Consider the following 22,317-nt stretch of genomic DNA (forward strand, 5'->3'; position numbering starts at 1 on the left):
CCCCGATCTGTCCATACCCCCACCCCGATCTGTCCATACCCCCACCCCGATCTGTCCATACCCGCACCCCGATTTTACAGGAAAAGTACAACTCCCTCCCCGCCTTTACTTGGGTTTATCTGTAGCTTTGGAGCCTGACCTGGATTTCCTCTGTAGACCAGGCTGGCCTCAAACTCAGATATCCTCCTGCCTCTACCTCCCAAATGCTGGGACCAAAGGCGTGCACCACCACTGCCCGGTTCTTTGACAAGAATCAGAGAGGAAGAACTAGGATGTGCAGGACTCTTTTGAGATTAGGTCTATTGTTGCCCAGGCTGACCGGGGACTCAGTTGGCTTAAATCATCAGCTTCCCATGAGATGTAACTACAGACAGACACAGGCCACCATGACTGCCAACACTTCCCATCTCCGTCAATTCCTAGCACACCGTGCTTTGTGCATGTTAGGAGGTACACAGAAAAGGTGGTGAGAGAGCTGGTAAGTGGCTAGGACAATGCTATTGTTGGTAAAGGACAGCTGAATTCTTCCTAAGGGCTGTATAAGTCAGCTTGTGATAGTCACCGGCATTATTTTTATTTATATAAGTGAAATGTCAAGATCCAGGTAGATCTGTTACTACGGGCAACGGCTGTAGTTTTGTCAGATACTGCCACTGGGACAGCACTCCAAGAGAAAGGAGCTACAAGCAATAGAGTTCTGGAAATAATGTGTCTATGCACGAATGCAAAACATTAAAAAAGCATGTACTCTGAGCCAAGCTTGTTCACACAATCCAAATTTCCTATGTTTTAATTACTGTCCTCAGATGGGTGATAGTCTAAGGGGAGGGTTGAGTCACAGCAATGTACATGGAGAGATGGATAGACACTGGCAGTGTACACAGTGGAGAAATACAAAGCAGGGGAAGCTGGGTAGTGATGAATTGCCAGTTTAGAGGGTGTTTGGGGAAGATGTCCTTAAAAGTGATGTTTGAGCAGGAACCAGAGAGGTCAAGTGCATTTAACTTGGAGGAGACTCTTCCAAGAGGAGGAAAACCAAGGACAAAAGTCCTTGGAATGGACACAATCTTAGTGTCTGAATTCAGAGCACAGACTGGCTGTGACTGGCTGACTGTGGAGAAGGGAGGAGGGCTGCAGGTCCAATGGACACAGCGGGATAGAGGAGCCAGAGGAGACAATGGCTGAGCGCTAACAAGTTCTGAAGGGGAAGCTCTCAGGATCTGCAGACAGATGAGCTGGTTTGGAAGATGAGTAAAGATGGAAAGAGACCGGAGAAAGGCCGATTGACATGGTTTGTGAATCCCACGGGAGAGCCAGGAATGCGGACTGGCTTGTTACAGGTAGCTCTGTAAAAAGAGCCATTTCACACCGGACAGACTCGAAGTAACCAATGTTAGGATTAGTATCCTTTTCCTGTGATGTGAAAGGACTGTGGGAGTTAAATTCTAAGATTCTCCTCATGGCCGTTCACGTTTGATCTCTCATGCACTGAAGACAGCAAGCGAAACCAGTGCTGCCCAACGCTTGTTTTCCACTTTCCAGTATTTCAAAAACAAGAAAAACAACAACAAAACACAAAACCCAATGCCCCCAAACCTGTAGGACTTACATTCAAGTAGGAAAATCTGGCTACTCCACTGCAGGTGTCATGGATCAAAGGCAATGATTAGCATCTGCAGTTTTTACATTTTTCTTTAACCACCCAAGGTCTTTCCACATTCATTAGTCATTTTTCACTTTTTAATTATTTGGGGTGCTAGGGATCAACCCAGAACTCTATCACTGATCTACGCCAGGCCCTGTGGTGTTTTGCTGATTAGTGTTTGCCTTATCCAGAACGAATCCATATATTAACATCATTAACCTCTCCATGTGTTGCAACTGTTTTTTTTTTTTTTTTCTGTTACTTTCTGCTGTACGAAAGCTACAGATTTCCTTCCTTGTTCCTTTTGAAGTGAAATCCCTCTTAATTCAGTCAGGGAAAAGAAACAGAAGCAGCCTCCTTTCCATCTGCCACCCCACCATCATGGAGTGATGGGGACATGTATGCCGCAGCAGCACACAGCTAAGTGCTGTCACGGTCGTGGCTTTCTCAAGTGTTCTTAGGAGGAGGAGGGTCTCCTGAGTCACTCAAGACTTTAAGGAAGAGTTCAAAGTCCCAGTTAGACCCTAAAGGAGCTGGGGCTTGAAGGAGTGAAGAGTTAGTGAATCCTTGGAGGCAAGGAAACAAAGAACAGGCAAGCCAGGGAGTAACAAATCCTGTCAGGCTGCAAACTGCCGTGGTGAGTACAGTAAGGTAAGTTTTCTCAGCTTTCCCATCAGTCAGTTTCCTAGAGCCGGCTCTCTTCCTGCCCGAAGCTTGCTCAGCATATTACAATACCTGGACAATGAAGTGGGAGCTTCGTAACAAGCCGTTTTCATCTTCATACTCCTGCAGTATGTAATGCTACCCTACCGTTACACACAAGTAAACTAGCTGACTAAAGTTAGTAATCTGAGGCACAGCTTACAATTTTGTTTTCTTCCCACTCCCAAGGCTTCTCTGTGTAACTTTGGGATCTGGGATCTGTCCTGGAACTTGCTCTATAGACCAGGCTGGCCTTAAACTCACGGAGATCTGCCTGCCTCTCCCTCCCAAGCACTGGGATTAGTGTGCACTGGCTGCTCTTCCACAGGGCCTGAGTTCAATACCCAGCAACCACATGATGGCTCACAACCATCAGCAATGAGACCTGATGCCCTCTTCTGGGCCTGCAGGCACACATGCAGGCAGAAGACTATATATAATAAATAATAAATATTTAATTTATAATAATAAATCATAAATTAAAAATTTATTATGAAAAGAAAAAAACAAAATCTTTAAAGTTAAAACTTCTAAAAATCAACCTTCAGGAAGAATTCAATCTTATTTTGATTAGCAACAAGTCACTTTAATTTGCTATATGTTCTAAATATTTGAAAACTCATTATGAAATCCCTGGCATAAATAATTTGAAGGATAGGCGTGGAATATTCATGTATACTTGTGTGCTGTTGTACCTCTGCACAGGGTGCAAATACTACCATATACTCATCACACACAGGGAAAACTGAAATAAAAACGAAGGTTCATTCTCCTTTCCTCCTATGTTTCAACTGCCCCTGAGATGCTTTAAACTGTCCAGTCACCCCATCAGTCATGGGCTCCCAGCTTACAAGTGTCGAAAATTATTTGGGCAAAGACCAACAGACAATGTAAAACAATTCGATAGTATAAATCCCTACATAGTCCTCAAAACTACCGGGGGAAGAAAATAAGGCATACATATTTAGTTAACTTTTGCTTTAATATGGCAATAAGTTATTTTGATAAAAATTACAAATTCAAACTCAAGTATTTCTGATTTCATGGAGGTAATAAGCACTCTGGCATCTAGAACATCAGCAAACATAAAAAATAAAAATCAGCAAAAATAAAAAATTATTTCTCCTGTTAAGTATCTACCATTGTGTTCTTTCAGGAACCTCATAGCGGGCAAAGGTAGAACAGACCTTTCCCCTATCCAGCTGACACTGCTCATAAATTAGTACATCAGGTGTTTTCCTGAGCCTACATTTTGTACATCTATCTCACTGTCCACATCCTCCCTCTGTGAACTATTACCTGTATTAACTCATTCCGGGGCAATCCAAAACTCATTCTTGGGCAGAAACAAGAAGCCAACAGCACTGTGCTGTGTTCTTACACAACATCCTCCATGGCTCACATGGATGAGTACTACTATAAAGCACACTCTAGAAATTGAGCTACAAATGAGCCAGAAGCAGTAGTGCATAAGCCTGGCACCCAAAAGCCCGAGGCAAGTCAGCCTGAGTGACACAGTCTGTCTCAAAAAGAACAAAAAAGAGTAATTCAAGTCTTCAATTTTTTTGTTTTGTTTTTGATAAAAAAATAATTTCTATCATCACTTCTGAAAGCAAACCCTTGGAATTCTGACATACTTTAAATCCTGTAATCGGTTTAGACATTTAATTTATTGGAACGCTTTTGTCAGGGGAGGGGAAGGGTTATTTTCATGTTGTGTTCAGACACTCTCACCCTTTAGCCCACACTGGTCTTAAATAGTCAATCTTCTTGCCTCAGCTTTCTGAGTGCTGGAGAAGTGTGCACTATCATGTCTGGTTCTGGTTCGAATACTCTTAGACACGTATGGAGCAGGGTAAGGTGATCCATACCTCAAATCTCAGCATCATGAGACAGAGTAGGTAAACAGATCTCTGTGAGTTCCAGGCTAGGCAGAGTCCACCCCTTCTCCCCACAAAAAGAAAGCATAACAAATACGGTACATAAGAAAAAAAAGTTAAATCTTACCTCAAGCAATGACCAGTCTAATGACACCAGTAACAGTAATACTCTTTTCCATGATGGCATGAAAGACACATAAAATTGGAGACTTTTTTTGAGATAGGGTTTCTCTGTAGCCTTGGAGCCTGTCCTGGATCTAGCTCTTGTAGACCAGATTGGCCTGGAACTCACAGAGATCCGCCTGCCTCTACCTCCCGAGTGCTGGGATTAAAGGCGTGCGCCACCACTGTCTGGCCTATGCAGGCTATTTTTAAATCACTATCTTTGAATGCTTTCAATTTGGAAAACACATTATGAAGCACTCAGTGAGTGCTGGAGATGCAGCTGTGCAGAGCCATGGCCTCGAGTGTACACTGATCTCCAGCACAGCAAAGAAACAAACTAAAAACACACAGCTTACAAACGAGGGCTGGGATAAATTGAAAGCTTGATGATGTTGCTGGGTTTACTAAGTCAATTGCTCTGACACAGATAGCTGACACTAGGAATACACAGGGTGGGGGTCAAGAGTCTGTTTGGAATAAGTTCTTTGCAGCCCAGACTGGTTTTGAACTCCTGATCCTCCTGCCCAGGCTTCCTGAGCGCTAGAATTACAAGTGTGACCACGATGCCCAGGCTGAAGCACAAGCATCATAAATGGCAGGACTGAAAAGCGTTGAGGACTCATTTGCTCACAATCCGTACAATTGTTTCCGGCATGATTAATTTTAAACTATGCACATCCTCCAATTCTTCCAGTCTGTCAACATAGTTGCTTTCCTGATTACACATTAACTAGAAACCAGGTTCAACAGTTGTTCCTCCAATCAGCTGGCAAAGATGTCACAACTGTCAACTCATTTTACCAACTGGGCTGCCCTCTATTGGATAACTTAAGGCACTGAGACAAGTCAGTGCGCTTGGTTTCACAAAGCAATACAGACAAATGTAAACATTCCATATTCCAAACAGAGGTTCCCTGAATAAGTTAAAAAAACACCTTGAAACACAAACCCTTCAGTTAAGTCTTTACCATGGAAAGAACACAGTGGCAACTCCACAAGGAACGTCAGCCATCCTGAGAACCCACAATAGAGTTCTAGCCCCCTTTCTAACCGTGGAGGCAGATCTGAAACAGGAGTGGGCAGGGGTAATGGGCACACCAATCTTTCATGATTTTATGGTAATGTAAATCTTGTTTTTAGTCCATTTACTCTATGTTGTCTTCTTACACATAAGCACAATTCATGGCAGATTCATGCTGAGTATCTGATAGTCATAAGCCTCTTGAGCCCTTTCTTCTGTGATGATATCTAGCTGTTTTTCTGTGGCTCATCCCCACGCCTGTGATTTGCAGTAATGTAGGACCAGTTTACCATCACTGCCAAAACACTACAGAAAGAAAAAAACAACACATTAAAGACTAACTCTTTTTAGATTAAGAAAGAGTTCTATAACATACTACATTTTCCAAAGGATACCTCTATCATACGTATCAGTATTATACACATTCAACAAAACTAGGGTACCTGGGTATGGGCTTGAATACCTTCACTGCCTTCGTGACATCTCTGCTCAGGTATTCTCAGCGCTTTCCTGGCAGTGCTAGTCTATCTACTCATGACTATTGTCATGAAGCAGCACTGTTGAGAAGGTCACTCTAGTGTGGCTTTATCAAGTCAAGTACGGACGGCAATGAACAATGCAGAAGTGATACAGATTAGACAAAATTTCTAAGAAAAGCAAAAATTACTTCTAAATAAAACTTATCCCTTGACTGTTTAAGCTTAATTATAAAGATCCTACTATGTTAAAGGTGTTCATGATATGAGAGAACAAAGGGCTTTTCCCCACTGATAGTTAAGATGGCATGCTAGCTCTTAAAGATGCGAATCAATAGTCCACAATGTTCAATAGACACAATACCCATGAGGGCAGGTTACTTACCTCATATAGAGTTCCAACTTCTTGGTCTGGGGAAGGGGCAAAGGATTGGTTCACATAAATAAACTAAAGGGAAAAAAAATGAATTCAAAATGCTATCCTTTTTGTAACTAAGACATTTTTAAACACTGTGTACGGTGTCTGTGCCAGAGATCAACACTGGGTATCCTTGGTGGCTCTCCTGCTTGAGACTGAGCCCATCTCTGAGTCTGGAACTCACCTAATGGCAAGTCCGGCTGGTCACTGAGATCCAGAGTCTGCCCATCTCCCCACCAGGCACTGGGGTCACATAGACCAGCACAGGGCCCCGAGGTCCCTAGGTACTAGATCTTCATCTTTGTGGGTGGAAGGCCTTTATAGACTGAACCAGTTCCCTAGATAAATACGTTTAAAGTAGTTTTTCACAAATAGTTTTTGGAAGGATATTCAAAACACTACATTAACAAAATGCCTACTTGGCATAGCAGCTCCTGACTGTAATCCCAGCAGGTGGGAGTGCAGGATTGCCCAGGACTTCAAGGCTAGCCTAGGCTACACAGTGAGACTATCCCAAAAGAAGAAAAATGATTCCCACTGAGCCAAGATAAAATGTCTTCTACTAATTTCACATTTGCAGTTAAAAATCAATACATTTGATATTGGGCATTTTCCTCGGGTATGTTATATACATTTTTTCTCCTTTTTTTCTTTTGATCTTTACAAAAATTTTGAAAAATTTCTGAGGTACTGAGTTTTAAGCTGGACATTCTTAGTATTAAATTAGTTGAAGAGAAAAAAAGAATTCATTGTTCTAGACTTTTAATCAATTTTAAATTAAAATATTTCTAGTGCTTAAAGAATTCCTAAATATATTAAAGCAAAAGGTCATAGTGTCGAAGAGGCTTTTGATCAACTTCTTTTTAGAAAATAGAAGAAAACTGGCAGGTAACATCCATCTCAAAATCTAAGGATAAAATATTCTAGGCGTAACAACTCTCTCTCTTTTAAACAGAAACAGTATGTGAACAGTTAGCCAACAGGTATTATTTATACAATAATAAATATTGGTTAAGTTTTTTCCTTCAGTATTGAATGAGACAGTTAAGAGTCCTGGCCCTAAACACAAATAACATTTCATGGCCTACTCTATGTATATGAGCAGTACTGAAAATAATAGTATCTATATCTCATGGGGCTACTCAGAGCAAACCACACCAAATAACATATAATGCCAAGCACAGCTATGTGCTTTAGTGATGATTTAGTTTAGGAAGGACTGTGTTCATGATCATGGTCCTGTAAGAGCCTGTCTTCATGAGACATGCTATTTAAATCAGTGTAACCATACTCTAAGATGTTCACACAAAAACAAAAGTGTCTAATAATGTATTTCTCAAAATGTATCCACTGCTAACTGTGGAGATAGCTCAGTTGGTAAAGTGCTTGATATGCAAGCATGAAGACCAGAGTTCTACCCTCACATACTTACAGCAATAGGGAGAGGGAGACGGGGACTCCTGGGACTTACTGGCTAGCCAGTTTAGCCTGCTTGGTGAGCTTTAGGCCAATGAAACTGCCTCAAAGAACAAGATGGATGGCAACTGAAGCATGATGCCTGAGTTTCTTCAAAGAAACAAAACCCTTATCACAACTAAAACCTAAATGGTGTGCTTATTATATTGTATACCATGAAATAGGTATATGAGTCTTAGTTCTTTAACCATATGTGAAAGACACATTGCTTACCTCAAGAACAATAGGACAAAAGTAATACAGAATCAAAGTAATTTAAACACCAAACTGTACTAATATACAGAGTTCATATAATGTTCTATGACAAATATTTCTGCATGGATATTCAGTGATACTTTGAGGAAAATAACTAAAATGGCAGCCTTAAAAAATACAAAACAAACAGAATGGAAAGCAGCAACTGTAATGATAAACATGATGTTAAGGGCTTGGGATAAGTAATCACACTTCCTGCCCGATGACCTGACATAATTTCCAGGAACATGGTGGATGGAGAATCCACTCCCAAGCACTGTTCTGACCACTGCATGTACATGGCAACCACCTCCAGAGGTAAACAATAAAAACAACCGTGTTCGAGAACAAAGAAAGAATCTGCTCAAAAGTCCATAGAACAAAAGCAACGTGTAGCTTTGTACGTACACGTGTTACTTAGGGTTGCCTAGGAACTACTGTGGATTTTTATAGGCAATCATTATTGTATTCATACCAACTGTTCCGAGGCCACGAGTTTAAGGAACTTTTTGATGAAGTCAATGAGTCCTTGGATGGTTCGGGTTCGCTCCACAGCCCATTTCTTTGTTTTCATTATAGGGGTATCTCCTACAGCCTTCAGCAGGATGTCAACTTCAAAAAAATCGTTTTGAAACATCTGATGAGAAGGTGATGTGAAACCATTCAGAAAACAAACTTTATCTACAATTACTTTTCTGGAGCTATGTGGGAAATTCAAAATATTAGACTCTTCTCTACTGTTTCCCCCTTAATCCTACAAAGTTCTTTCTAATGAGATTAATCTTTAAGACACATTCGACACAAGAGAACTCTAAAGATAATAAATCGATCTAGCCCATGATATAAATAATACCCAAACCAAGTTAAAAAAAAAAAAAGCATCCATTTTTCACCTACAAAATTGGTGGTAAAAATAAGGTGGTAATGTAGGTAATGCTGCTGCCGATACTGTAACATGGCATGCCTTTCTGGAAAGCAATATGGTAATACATATCCGATACTTGGAGATACACCTTGACTCAATAATATACTACTTAAAATCTGAAATAGCTTGAGATTTATATTCATATAAAAGGATGTCACCTTTATCAAAACATTTATTTTCACAGGGGGAAAAAAAGCAGTAAATTTACATATTCAACACATATATGTAGGTAGGATTAAATAAAATATGAGCTGCTTTATGGCAGAATTTATAGAGAAAGGACACACATTCCAAATTGGGTCCAAACTATGGCTCTGTCTTTTGTAGAGCTACAAGCACTAAACTCTTTCCCTCTCAAACCCCTGTAACAGCACCACCTCACAGGGCTGATATGAGGACTAAGTCAGTTAATGCACGTTCACAGCAGTACCCAGGCCATAAGTTATACTAATAGAAGCTTAAGCTTATAAAGAGATGTTCAAGAATACAGTTTGGTTTTTGAGACAGGGTTTCTCTGTAGCTTTGGAGCCTGTCCTGGAACTCGCTCTGTAAACCAGGCTGGGCTAGAAATCAGAGAGATCCTCCTGCCTCTGCCTCCTGAGTACTGGGATTAAAGGCATGTGCCACCACAGTCTGGCTTCAAGAACACATTTTAAAAGCAGTTAATAGTTTAAGAAGCTGAGAAAATGTGCAAAATAGAAAAACGTGTGTATACAACCCCAACTTCATTCAGAATCACATACACATATTCAGATTAGTATAGCATCAAAATGTTACTTCATAGTAGTGACATATGGCTTTTTGTAAATACTAAATTTTCTATGCTTAACTTTTTAATGAAAAAAAATCCCTATTACTATAGTGGTATATTATTTGTATTTTAATAAATAAAGCTTGTTTGAAGATCAGTGCAAAGCAGACATACTAGTCAGCCATACAGGCCAGGCAGTGGTGGCTCACACCTTTAATCCCAGTAGCCAAACTAGCTAGTCAAAGAGGCTGGGCAGTGGTGGTGCATGACTTTAATCTCAGCCCTAGAGAGGAATATAAAACGGGAGGAGACAGGTCTCATGCTGTCTCAATCTGAGAATTTCTGGAGGCAAGATCACCCATTTTTGGTCTGAGGTAGGGTAAGAGCCAAGTGGCTAGCTGCTTTGCTTTTCTGATCTTCAGCTTGAACCCCAATATCTGTCTCTGAGTTTTTATTATTCGTGTTACACACTATTAAAAAAAATCAGGGGCCCAAAAAAGTTTCAAAGAAAGCAGTAATATTTCAATGATTCAAAACACAGATGTAGATGAAAGTTTCTGTCCTGCCTGGTCCCACAGCTGTTTAGTACCAAAGAAACACACTGTCTGGACTATCAGCTCAGGCTTATTATTAACTAGCTCTTACAACTTAAGTTAACCCATAATTCTTGTCTAAATTTAGCCACACTGCTTGGTATCTTTTCTCAGTAAGGCATTCTCATCTTGCTTACTCTGTGTCTGGCTGGTGACCGTGTCTCTGCCTTTCATCTTCCTAGAACTTGTAAGTGGCCTATACTTCCTGCCTGGCTACTGGCCAATCAGCATTTTTAAACAAATCTTTACAGTGTACAAGAGCATTATCCCACAGCACACAGATCTGCAAATAAAGACTGATCTCCTTAATGAAGTTTATTTCCCTTAAGAGACACCTACAACCAAAGCTGCCCCGAGAGCAGAACTGTCCAATTGTTACCACACTCTTGCCCCATTTGTTTGGCATTCAAAGTTGGGATCAACTTGAATTCAAGTTTTCTCCTGAAGCTAGGTGTGGTGGTGCAGGTCTTTAATCCCAGCACTTAGGAGGCTGAGGCAGATGGATCTCTGGGAGTTTGAGGCCAGCCTGGTCTACAGAATGAGTTCCAGATCACATCTCCTCCTGAAATGAAACACAGGATCTAGAACATACGATGCAGCTCATCTTCGTGGAAAAGAACTATGTAAATGCCCTTTCAGTTATTTTGGGAATAAGGATGAGTTGGGAATGCGTAACGGTGATTTTGGTTAGCCTATCTTTCATACCTTCCTGCCCAGCTTCCTCGACCCCTGGAGCAATCAATAACTCGGCAGCAATTAGGCACTGAAATGTACTACTGAAGAAAGAAGAGCCAGAGGGCAAGAAGCTGGAGACACAGTAATTTATAGTAATTATGTAGTAATTACAGCTGTAGTCTTAGTTCCCAAAATGACTTGCTTGTAGCTCTGAACCCTGACTTCACATTAGAATCAACCGGAGAAGTTAATATACACAGCAATTAAATCGCAATCTTTTGCAAAGTAGGACCTTAGCACTGGTATTTAAACGCTCAGCCCGGGAAGCCTGTGCCAGCAGGGTCAAGAACATGCCATCTTTCTTTGGCAAATTACAGTGGAAATGTGAAATATCTGATAAAGAAATTGTCTACAAAAGGATGAAAATAGGAATTCAACTTGTCAGAGAGAGAGAGAGAGAGAGAGAGAGAGAGAGAGAGAGAGAGAGAGAGGAAAAAGAAAGGAAATATGCAAACACAGCCACCTCAAGCATCATCTTGGATTATGGGTCATTTTCTAGTTTTTCTTTGATTTTTGTATAGCAATCATCAGTGTGAAAGACTAAAACTTTGCCTGAGATGGCTAGGTGTTTTTGTTTGTTTCTGGCCCGGGGATGGCTTTGACCATACAGAGATTTGCTAGTCAAAGGCTTCTGAATGTTAGGATTAAGAGAGTATGTCACCACTCTCGGCCCGGTGCTTCCATCTTAAAGGAAACCTTTGAAAGTGAGCTTGCTACAACTAACTGGAGGAAAAAATATTAGGACTTTTTTTTCCCAGGTTGACCGGTCATCTGTCAAAATACTAAGTACAGCATATATATTCATGGCAGATTTCCTCCAACCGCAAGGTCATTTTTTTTTTCTGTTTAGATGAGCTGGGACTTGAACCCCTGGATCTTTAGTACCGTTTTACTACTGAGCGACATACACCTGCATTTCCCCCAGGAGTAGTGCTGGGAAACAATTCTCCTGCGCTGCACAAAAAGCTGGTGAGATTAAGGAGCAGCAGAGACACCCGGATCTAAATTTTATGTCCCTGAAAGGAGAACAATCAAGGACAAGGTCTACCTTTTCCATCGATACATGTTAGTTTGCTGATTTTTCTTATAGTCAAATCTCACTTTACAGCGTTCAGGGCAAGTTAACCTCAATTTCCTTACTTTCCAGCGGCAAACATATATGACAATACAGAGGCTGGGGACAGCTAGGTAAAAGAAATATTCAATGTTGCACAAAAAAAGGCATGGCCCCCCCATCCCAAATAAATAGCTAACTAAAAGGTGGTACCTATACCTTGAGTTTTCCCTTAGCATTCTTCAAAGTAGCTCAAGTTCCAGGTTTTCGTTCTACAGAATCAATCTAAATTCATTCCATTACTGTTTCATTCATATCCACATTGGGGGAAGCCAATTGCGAAACTCGTCACAATTTGTGGACTGTACTCCTTTTGTCGCCCCTGTCACCTTACATTTTGATTTCAGTAACTTCTGTTCTACCCGGAGGTACCAAGATCTCACTCGCAACCCAGCTTCAAACTGCTCGAAGGCTGACTACCTCCAAGACCCCGTAAAAAGTGCGAAGGATGGCGAATCCGGGTACCACCCGGATCACGTAGGCACCCAAAAGGCGCGAACACCGGCAAGAGGAGAAAGAGCACCTCTGGGACGCACCCTTCTCCAGCTTTCGCTTCTTTACGGGCCGCCTCCCTTACAAATTCTATTACATCTCCCGCCTCCGCACACAAATGGATGTTGACATTACTTTTTTTCTTGGTGTCACCGGGAGGCTCCTCCGTCCCCGGAGAGACTGTGGCCGAAGACGGGGGCTCTGGGGTGGCAGTTTCTGGGGAGAGCTCCGAAAGGCTCTCGCCGCCGGCTGCAGCCGCTGAAGGAGGGAGCTGCAGCAGAGCCTCGGGATCTTCCGCCATCTTGCTCGCCGAGAGTGGATGGCGGAAGTGACGTACCCGGTGCAGAGGTTGGGCCTTGCTCCACGGAGGGTCGCAAAGCAGGCGCCGGGTGGGGGAACCAGGGACAACAGTGAACTTTAGGATGTCTGAAGAGCGGTACATTAGATAATCCGTTGGAAACATTATTTAAAAGAGTTCTGAGTGTCATCTAGTCGCAGCGAGCTTCCGGAACGTTCCACGACGCGGCTCCGCGAGCCACCAGACGAGTACGTGCCCCCTCCCTCCAGCAAGTTGGCTCCGGCCCGGGACGCTTCCGTTTCCTTACGGCCTGCCCCGCCCAGGTCCCGCCCCCAGGTCCCGCCCCACAGCGCGGGAGCGCGCGCGCGCGTGCGGGAGGGGGCGGGTGGGGAAGCAGCGGCAGCAAAGCTCCCGGAGGCGAGGCTCGCACGCCCGCCCCCACCCTGGCCCCAGCGCCCACCCTGTCGGCCCGGCCCAGCCATGATCAAGGCCATCCTCATCTTCAACAACCACGGGAAGCCGCGGCTCTCCAAGTTCTACCAGCCCTATGTGAGTATGCCCCTGCCGCGGACCCGGGGAGAGGGCGAGCGCCGGCGCAGGGCAGCGCCCAGCGGCTTCCTCCGAACGACCCTCGCGACGCCGCGGCCCTCCCGGCGTCTGACTCCTGCACCGCTGCCCAGCCTGTCACCTCGGGCAGTGGGAACCGCTTGCCACTCCCCGCCGGCGGCTCGCCGTCTGTGGGCGAGGCGGTTTGTCCGCCGCGAGGGGCGCTGCCCACCTGCCCGGCACCTCCGCTCCAGCAAGGCGGCCGCGCCGCTCCGCTCCCAGTCCCACTCCCTTGTCGCCCAGCCTGGCCAGGTGGATTGCTTTCTGTCGCTCGGGGACAGGTGGGCCACTGTGCTGTCCGCCCTAATCCCCGGCGAGCTCAGCAACTTTGGCTCGCCGCACGCCCTGGCCGGTGTGTGCAGTGTGTTTCCATATGGAAGCCTCCCAAGCCCCCGTGTGACTGTTGAGGAAATTAAGTGGGAACCTGGGGTTGCGATCGGCGTTGCCATTGGGGTTTTAACCTACCGTCTGAATCTACTCTTGACTTAACTGGCAGCGTAAGTCGTTGACCCATCAGAAAGGGACTCTGCGTCTCGGAGTTAACGATTTCATCTTGGTGTGGTTTTTCTTTTTTATAGCATCTGAGAAAGTTCTCTTCTAGAACTGTGAACACTGTTTAATATTGCCAGGAGCAGAAGACTTTCAAGTCACGAAGATCACTTCTAAACGATGGAGGAGAGGTGATAGGTTCCTATGCCTTACCTGAGGGCAAAACTCAGACTAGGTCATGCTCTGAGCTGTCATTTGTAGGGTGAGCTCTGTAGCTGTCTTGGGGACGTTTTGCTTATAGCCAGACATGGACTTTGAATTTAGTGTTGAAAATATGCCAACACCGACACTTTATGCGCATGGCCCCAGATGGAAATTATTCTTGCCATTAGAAATGAAACGTGAAAATGTCAGTTTGCCTGAAGTGATAATGCAGTCTGTGGAGGTGTTGGCTGAAGTGAGAAATAGAGCTGCTGCATTTCCTTAAGTTGCTTTGCTTTCCCTGATGCTAAAGAACACTTTGCTCTACTTTCCGCGTGGTTTTTTATCGTTAGTATAACTAAACGCTAATGGGCTGCTTAAAAAGTCTAGATCGTTCTTGAGTCCAACATAAAATTCTAGTTGTTCCTTCTGAGGAAAACAATGCCATTAGCTTGACATTACCTGATTGCCTAAAGTGCCCTTGTTGAGTCCATTTGCTGTGTAGAAAAGGCATGTTCCAATAGTGAGATCACATTGAAGAGTTTTGTTTTTCTTTCTGCATTTAAATCTGCACATTTACGTAGTAATCCGTCTTGCCTGGTGATGAAGATCTGTAATTCCAGCTACTCAGGAAGCTGAGACAGGAGTATTGGAAGGTCAAGACCTAGGCTATGAGTTCAAGACCAGCCTGTGCAATTTAGTGAGACCCTGTCTCAACATAAAAAGTAAAAAGTGGGCTAGTGATAGTGTTTCTCACATCCACAAGGTCCTGGCTTCAATCCCTAGTATTATAAATTTAATTATTAAGCACTATTCAGAATAATAGGTACCTTGGATAAATCCATAATTTCACGGTAATCACTACTATAGGTAGCCTTAAATCATATGAAGTATGAATTTAACTTGGAAATCTAGGAATACAGCTTTGTCCAGCAGTGGAAGCAGACTTGTCTTTTACCTTTCATTATTAGGTAATGTGGAGAAGGTGTGCAGCTGAAGCAGCTGGGGTGGCACTTTTTTGATCACTGAGTGACAGTGCTGCTGGCGGTGTGGGGCTGGACGGAATTTAAAGGGACGTGGATTATATAGAGGTGGTGCACCAGAACTGTTTCTCTGTCAGCTGCTACAAATTGGATCTTCCCGACCGTGTGCTAAATGGTCTTTCAGAAATAGTTGAAAGTAATTTATTTCTTTGCTTCTTGCACTAGACTATAACCCCTGTGGGGTTGTATTTTTCTATTTTTTGTTCATTTATTCCATTGTCATCAAATGTTTACTTCATGCCTGCCACATGTAGGCACTGCAAGTGAAGAAACACATCCACTTTCTGCTTGTAGGAGGATGTAGACATGGCTAAAAAATAGCCTGTATGACATTACAGGTATTAATAGAAATAAATGATGTGGAAAATAAATCAAGACAAAGTAGGGACTGTGAGCATGACAATTTAAAATACTGCAGCCAGTTACATTCTCACCAAGAAGTAATGTTTAAGCCAAGTATTGAGCGTGGTAAGAAAAGCAGCCTTGTAGAGAGATACCTGGGGGAAAGGGCATTCCAGGCAGAGATTAAGGAGTGCACATATGCAGAAGTTGATGTTTGAAGAAGGAATATCACCAACACACGCCTTGCAAGTGGAGACTGTCAAGGAAGCACGCTAGGAAATGGTCATCCAAATGTAGCCCTTTTGCGTTGCCTGAAATTCCTTTCTTCTCTTTGTGACAGAACCCAAATCGAGTCCTTGTTCTTTGCTTAGCCCAGACACCATGTGCAGTGTTTTCTGAAGGAATTTACCCTGCTGCTGCTCTTGTCTTAGAACTTCCTGTTTATGGTATGATACTCTGCTTCACAGCCCTAAGACCTTGGGACATCATATTGAATTTTTGTTTGAAGATGTAATTTAAGCATATTTGTGTCATTTCCAGCAGTCAACATCGAGTCTTTAATGTACTGAACTTTTTAAATTTTATTGTGTGTATGTGCTTGTCTATGTCTGTGTGTACCACATGTGCACAGGTGCCCGCTGAGGCCGGGAGTGGGATCCGCTGGAACTGGCGTTTCAGTTGGTTGTGAACTGCCTGCAGTAGGTGCTGGGAGCCAAGCGTTACCCTCTGCAGGAGCAGTCAGGTCTCTTAACCAAACTAGGTCTCTGGCTCCTGCAGTGAATTCCTGAGGAACTGTTGTTAAATGCTTTCCTTTGGAATCTAGCTTTGGGATAAAAGTTGAATTAAAATGTTAAATTTCCTTCTAACTGTTACAATTTAGTTGTCCATTAAGCAGAGATTTTCAGAATCTGTCTTCAGCATGAACGTAATGGTGGAATAGCTGTTACTTCTTTCCTTCTATCTGTTTTCAGCATGAACGTAATGGTGGAATAGCTGTTACTTCTTTCCTTCTATCTGTTTTCAGCATGAACGTAATGGTGGAGTAGCTGTTACTTCTTTCCTGTGTAAAGCTGGGAGACGTCTCTGAAGAAGTGTTCTTCAGGTCTGTCCGGTGGCTCATCTGGGAAGGCATTTCCTGCCACGCCTGGCAACCTGAGTTCCATGCCCAGAACCCATGTAGTGGGAGGAAGGAGCCCTCTTTTATAGTAACCTCTGACCCTTTGGTGTCTTCCTCACACAAATAAATTTAAAAATGTACTTTATTTAAAAGTATGTCCAATAAGGTCAGTTTTGAGTTAAATAAATTAAGCAATATTTCAGGATATTTTTAGGCCAACGTTTCTGTGCCCTGACAGGATGCTGAGGTTTAAGTTTAACATTTTGGGCTAATACTAACAGTTTGAAAATTGCTTTACTTTGGCATGTTTCTCTACTACAATGGGTTTTCGCTCTTCATTTAGGCTTCCTCAGGATATCACATTTGTGTGGTCATTTCTGCCCCTTTGTTCTGTAGCCTTGGCCATGCCTCTCGGTTGGTGTTATTTGTGAGACATGAAGTAACACATGTTTTGTAGTCTTTGCTGAGTTAAACTTTTGGCTCTTTCCACTTAAGTCAGATATTAAGAACGGCTGGGCTGATTACTTCCCCTTTTGTTTTGCCTGCTCTATCCTTGTCATTTCTAAACTTCTGCAAGTTTAGCATTTGTGTGTGTGCACATTATCTTTCAAGTCATGCTTACCCACAGCAATCTTGCAATAGTAACTTTTAGTCTTAACAGTTACCTAGAAATTATTTGTATATTACTAACATTTAAAACACATGTTTTTTTTTACATAGCTATTAAACACGAAAACAACAACAAAACCTCCTTGGGCTGTATGATTTCTGTGTTATTGGTAAATCAAAATGTATTTAGTGAATCATGCTAATAAAGTAGAAGGACATTGTGAGTTGCTGTTCTTGTTTCCGCAGATACTAAAGATTACCACACTTTAAAGAAACACTTGTAAACTGTAAAATACATGAGTTACCCCAATATACGTACGTTAAACTGTGTTTAAGTATTAGGCTGTTTAACAACTTCCAGCACTAGAAAGTCTGTTCTTTCAATCCTCAAATATGAAGTTCTGAACATGACGTTTTCTTTTAAACATCTTTAATAAGTTGTAGCTGTGCTTATTGGTTTCCTTTAGTGACTTATGACAATGTGGCAGGATAGTTAGATGCATTTTGATTTTCATCTTTCTTACCTTTTCCCCATCCTGGACATGAAGCCTAGAGCTTCATGTATGCTCGGGTATGCCATACCACTTAGCTACACCCAGCCAGTTGTTAGTCAGGTGTGGCACCCAGCTGTAGTCCCAGTACTCACAGCTAGGAGGGAAGTTGAGGCAGGTAGCTCACTTGAGCCCATGGATTGGAGACCAGCCTAGACAACATAGGGAGACTCTGTTTCAAAATTTGAAACAAAATGAAATTTTAAAAGGTGTAATTATCAGCAGTTCTGAGTAATATCAATATGTATTATTACACAGTTCAGCCTTTTAAAGAAAAATCCATATGATTTCTTTAAAAATATCCTTTTAAAGATTCATTTTGTGTGTAGGAGTGTTTGTCTATATCAGTGTATGTGCGCCATGTGCATGCTTGGTTCCTAAGGAGGTCAGAAGACAGCATCACATCCTTGGTGCTGGTGTTAGAGATGGTTGTGAACCATCATGTGGATTCTGGGGACTGAACCTGGGCCTCTACAGGAGCAGCAAGTGGTTTTATCCACGGAGCCGTCTCATCCCTCCAGCCCCTCCATATGATTTGTTTTCCTTTAGTATTGGTTAGAATTCTTTGGGGTACCTAAACTGGGTCTTATGTGATTGATGCAAATGATTCTGAACAATTCCTATAGGGTAAGTAGTATAGAGTAGAAGATGGTTTCCAGCATGGATTCAGCTAAGGCTGTGACTTCCTTACAGAGTGCTACTTTATTTGCCTTATGTGGCACAAGAATTCGTTATCCAAAGGCTGATTCTGACCCTTGCAATTCAGAGTGGTTAGTTCCTGTAATCTAAAATTTGTTCTCTGCCCTGTCCCTTCAAAAACAAAAACAAAAATAACCCCAACAATCTGGCTAGACAGTCAAACAAAACCCAATTAATAGCTTTCTTTCATCAGGATCCAAGCTTGGACACAAATAAAGTGGTATTGTCAGAAAGCTGGAAAATAGGAATATGTGTTGATTAGCAAACTATAAGGGACTATTATTGTCTGTTTAAAAAGAATCTTATTGTTGGAAGTGAAGAGCTGGTTCAGCAGCTAAGAGCTTGTACTACTCTTCCAGAGGGCTTGAGTGTGGTTCCCGTATTACTTGGTGGCTCACAACCTTCAATAACTGCATTTCCAGGGCATCCAGGGCCCTCTTCTGACCTCCCCAGGCACTACTTGAGTGTGAATCATGTAGGCAAAACATAATACACATGAAGCTAAATAAATCTTAGAAAAGTTTAAAAATAATGACCACATGTGCTAATATCTAGGCATTATTGTAATTTAAGCACCCATTAGGGCTAAGGAGATGGCTCAGTAGACATAGTGATTGTCGTGCAAGCATGAGGACCTAGATTCAGATCCTGAGTATTTTACATAAAAAACCAAGTCCAGTAGTATGTACCTCTAATCCCAGCACCAAAGAAGTAGGTCTCTAGGACTTGCTGGCCAACCACTCAAGTTGCAGGAAGCTCCCATGTTCAGTGAGAAACGCTGTGTCAAAGCGTACGGCAGTGGTACACATACCCTGGGGGTAACCAACAGCTCTCTAATTAAACTGCAGTCCTGTTCAACAGGAGGGAGTCCATGTCTGCTACTGGAAATCTAGGTGACTGCTTATTTCTACTAAAGTCATGGTTATTGGAAGAGAATCCATAACCACTAATTGACTAAACCAGCATAATCCCTGACAATAATCTATAAACACTTGTTCTTACATCTACAGATAAGTGTAGTCTTTATCAAGAAAACTTCCCTTTGTAGCAAAGACCATTACAGAAAACCACAACCAATCAAAATGCAGAGTTGTGGAGTCCAGTTCCAATGGCTACATCTACAACACACTTCTACTCTTAAGTTCAGGGAACATTTCTGAAAGACTGTAAGAACCAGGAAATCAGGAAATCAGGGAGTTTGCTGCAAGATTGTGTTTCCTAATTATATCAGAAGCTTATACCCATAAAGTCTCACCAACATGGTTGTGCAGATGTGAGCTAAAGAAGGATGACACCAATGAACTGCCAAACTGGACAGAGAAAAGCCCATGAGGTCTCAGCCTTGCAGAAAGAGCTATTAGCAATAGAGGAAAATTGATAACAGGAACGATGACCGTCCACAGGGAAGAGCACACCAATTTGTTATTCAGTAGCAAATGGCCAGCCCTGAAAATACAGGTAGCATTATACCAACTGAACAGGTTGTATTTAGAAATATATGTATGTATACATATATGCATGCAATAACAGTAAAAAAAGAGACTGAATTTCAAGGAGAGCTGGGAGAGGTATATGGGAAGGTTTGAGAGAGGAAAGGAAGGAAGAAATGTTGTAATCAAATTAATATCTCAAAAATAAAAATAAAAAGCCTTTCCTTATATCTCCTTTCCCACGGTGACTACTTTTATCTGGTTATCACGGCATTGTGTAAATAATGTGCTTTTGGCTAAGTTTTCATTTGTGGACATGACCTATTCTCTTATTGGAAATAATCACTTAGTTCTGACTTACAGCATCCGAGTCTCAGTCCCTCAAAGCTACTTTATACTTCAGACTATGTCCGTCCTCAGTGCCCATATTAGTTTTTTATGTAAACCATCCTCAGCTGAGCCAAGTTGTAAATTTTGTTTAGTTTTTTTTCCTTCTGACATTTTATCTTCCTCGAAGATAATCGCTTTTCCTTTGAACTAGTTTTTTTTTATTTACTTATTTCTAATTTATGTTTCTGCCAGCATGTGTCTGTCAGTTTCCTGTTCATTAAGAAATCTCTTCTGGAACCTCTTGGCTAAGATCAGTCTCTGCCAGTTACCTGGCAGTCATGTTTGGACTTTATCTGCGAGATTCCTCTTGGCTGTTTTCTATGTTAGATCTTCAATTGCTTGATTCTTTGTCTGTTGTCTTATCATGGTAGAGCCAGTGACTTTTTGAGTAAAGTGTAACAAGAAGTAGATTTTATGAGAGCTTGCTGTTCTGAAAGTCTTATTAATAAGTACATTGAGATCTAGAATTCAAATCTTCATGATTGCATGCTGTGCCATCTTTCTGTTTCCATCGTTGGTTCTCAGAAGTCTGTAGTAATCCTGGCTGCTCCCTTTCTGTGTATGACGACTTTATGACTTACTAGGAATGCGTAGACGTCTGTTTCTAAAGTCTTAGAGTTCCTTGCTGTGAGACTGTTCGCGTCCATAGCGTGGGATACTCCATCAGGTACTATTCTGGAAGCTCTAATTGTCTACTGCAATCATTTCTTGCTTTCTTTGTGTTCTGTTTTGATGCAGGGATTAAACCTAGGGCCCTTGAGTGTGCTAGGCAAGGGCTATCACAGAGTTAGCTATATCCTCGGTCCTTCTCTCTATTCTGAGTTTTTAATTCTTGATTCTTCTAGACTATTGTAAATTCTTAAAATGTTTTCTTTTCTTCTATGCCTCCAATCTCTTCTATAGGCATTTTCCTCAAGCTTTTTTTCTAGTTTATATCCGGAATTTGAAAATTTCTTGTGTTATAATTTTCATGATATCCTTCTTAATTTCTGAATTGTACTTGTTTCATAGGTTACATCTCTCCCAAGTGTTTCAGATACAGAGCTCAGATCCTATTGGAATCTACAAAGGAAGTTCAAATATGTTATTTTAAGTGTATAACAGGAGTAGGAATGATACCAAGGTGTAAGCAGAGACTGTGCTTTTGTTTCCCTGCCACCAGACCTGAATAATCATACAAAACTATATTAATTACAACACTGTTTGGCCAAAGGCTCCGGCATATTCCTAGCTAATTCTTGAATCTTAAATTAACCCAGTTCTACTAATCTGAGTATATATCACCACGAGGCTGTGGCTTACCAGTAAGGTTCTGGTGGTGTCTTTCTCATTGGGCAGTTCCACAGCTTCCCTGTAGTCTGCCTTCTCTCTATGTCTCTGCCTGGCTTTCCTCTGCTAAGCCATTGGCCGGAACAGCTTTATTAAGTGGGGTGAACACGGTGTTTTGAGACAGAGGCAGGGAACTGAAGAGAGCAGTGAGCATTCACTGTGGCTGATCTGCGTGGGTGGGGAGAAGCAGCAGGTGAGAAAACTCCATAGGTAGTTTGAAAGTAAATTTGGAAGATGTTTATGGTATGGAAGGAATTTTTGTGTATTAATTGTATATGTTTCCACTTTGCTGAATTTGGTAGCTTACACACACACACACACACACACACACACACACACACACACACACGAACCATCTCTGAAAGACTTAAAAGAAATAGTTTTTTAGGTCTTTCTCTCGTTTGGGTTTATATTAGTGCTTTTTAATTTCTCTTTTTTTAAGAACCTGGTTTTAGAGCAGATATGCTCTGAAGTTCTTTTGTGCTCCAGTGTCCAAGGTCTTTCTTTTTTCCCAGTCGTGATGGGGTTAGCACTGCTGAACCTGTGAAGTGGAGACCAGGAATGTGGGGTGGAGAAGGATCTGACC

The 22,317-nt window shown here is 42.2% G+C and overlaps 2 protein-coding genes across 6 annotated transcripts in view; one reads left to right on the forward strand and one right to left on the reverse strand.

Moving 5' to 3' along the window:
* Positions 1 to 3,310: 3,310 nt before the first annotated feature.
* Atg12 (autophagy related 12) lies at positions 3,311 to 13,093 on the reverse strand. Of its 2 annotated transcripts, XM_005356076.3 has the most exons (4): positions 12,763 to 12,963; positions 8,493 to 8,629; positions 6,275 to 6,337; positions 3,311 to 5,719 (listed from the first exon to the last, which is right to left on the reverse strand). In XM_005356076.3, the coding sequence occupies exons 1-4, from the start codon at positions 12,926 to 12,928 to the stop codon at positions 5,660 to 5,662; spliced, it is 426 nt and encodes a 141-aa protein (XP_005356133.1). In that variant the 5' UTR covers positions 12,929 to 12,963; the 3' UTR covers positions 3,311 to 5,659. The 2 variants fall into 2 exon arrangements, with proteins under 2 accessions (XP_005356133.1, XP_013205057.2); XM_013349603.2 differs by lacking the exons at positions 3,311 to 5,719; positions 8,493 to 8,629 and having other exon boundaries at positions 6,276 to 6,337; positions 12,763 to 13,093.
* A 177-nt stretch (positions 13,094 to 13,270) lies between these two features.
* Ap3s1 (adaptor related protein complex 3 subunit sigma 1) overlaps positions 13,271 to 22,317 on the forward strand; it is a 45,218-nt gene continuing 36,171 nt past the window's right edge. For 2 of the 4 annotated variants that reach the window (XR_001229114.2, XM_005356078.3), the window contains exon 1: positions 13,272 to 13,474. Coding sequence is in view for 3 of the 4 variants with exons in the window: in XM_005356078.3 (XP_005356135.1) it covers positions 13,406 to 13,474 (69 nt within the window). In the remaining variant the exon portion in view is untranslated. Of the gene's footprint in view, positions 13,475 to 22,317 lie in introns of all 4 variants that reach the window. The other 2 variants (XM_026783393.1, XM_005356077.3) reach the window with 2 other exon arrangements.

Source organism: Microtus ochrogaster, chromosome 18, assembly GCF_000317375.1.
Source record: "Microtus ochrogaster isolate Prairie Vole_2 chromosome 18, MicOch1.0, whole genome shotgun sequence".
Lineage (NCBI taxonomy): Eukaryota > Metazoa > Chordata > Mammalia > Rodentia > Cricetidae > Microtus > Microtus ochrogaster.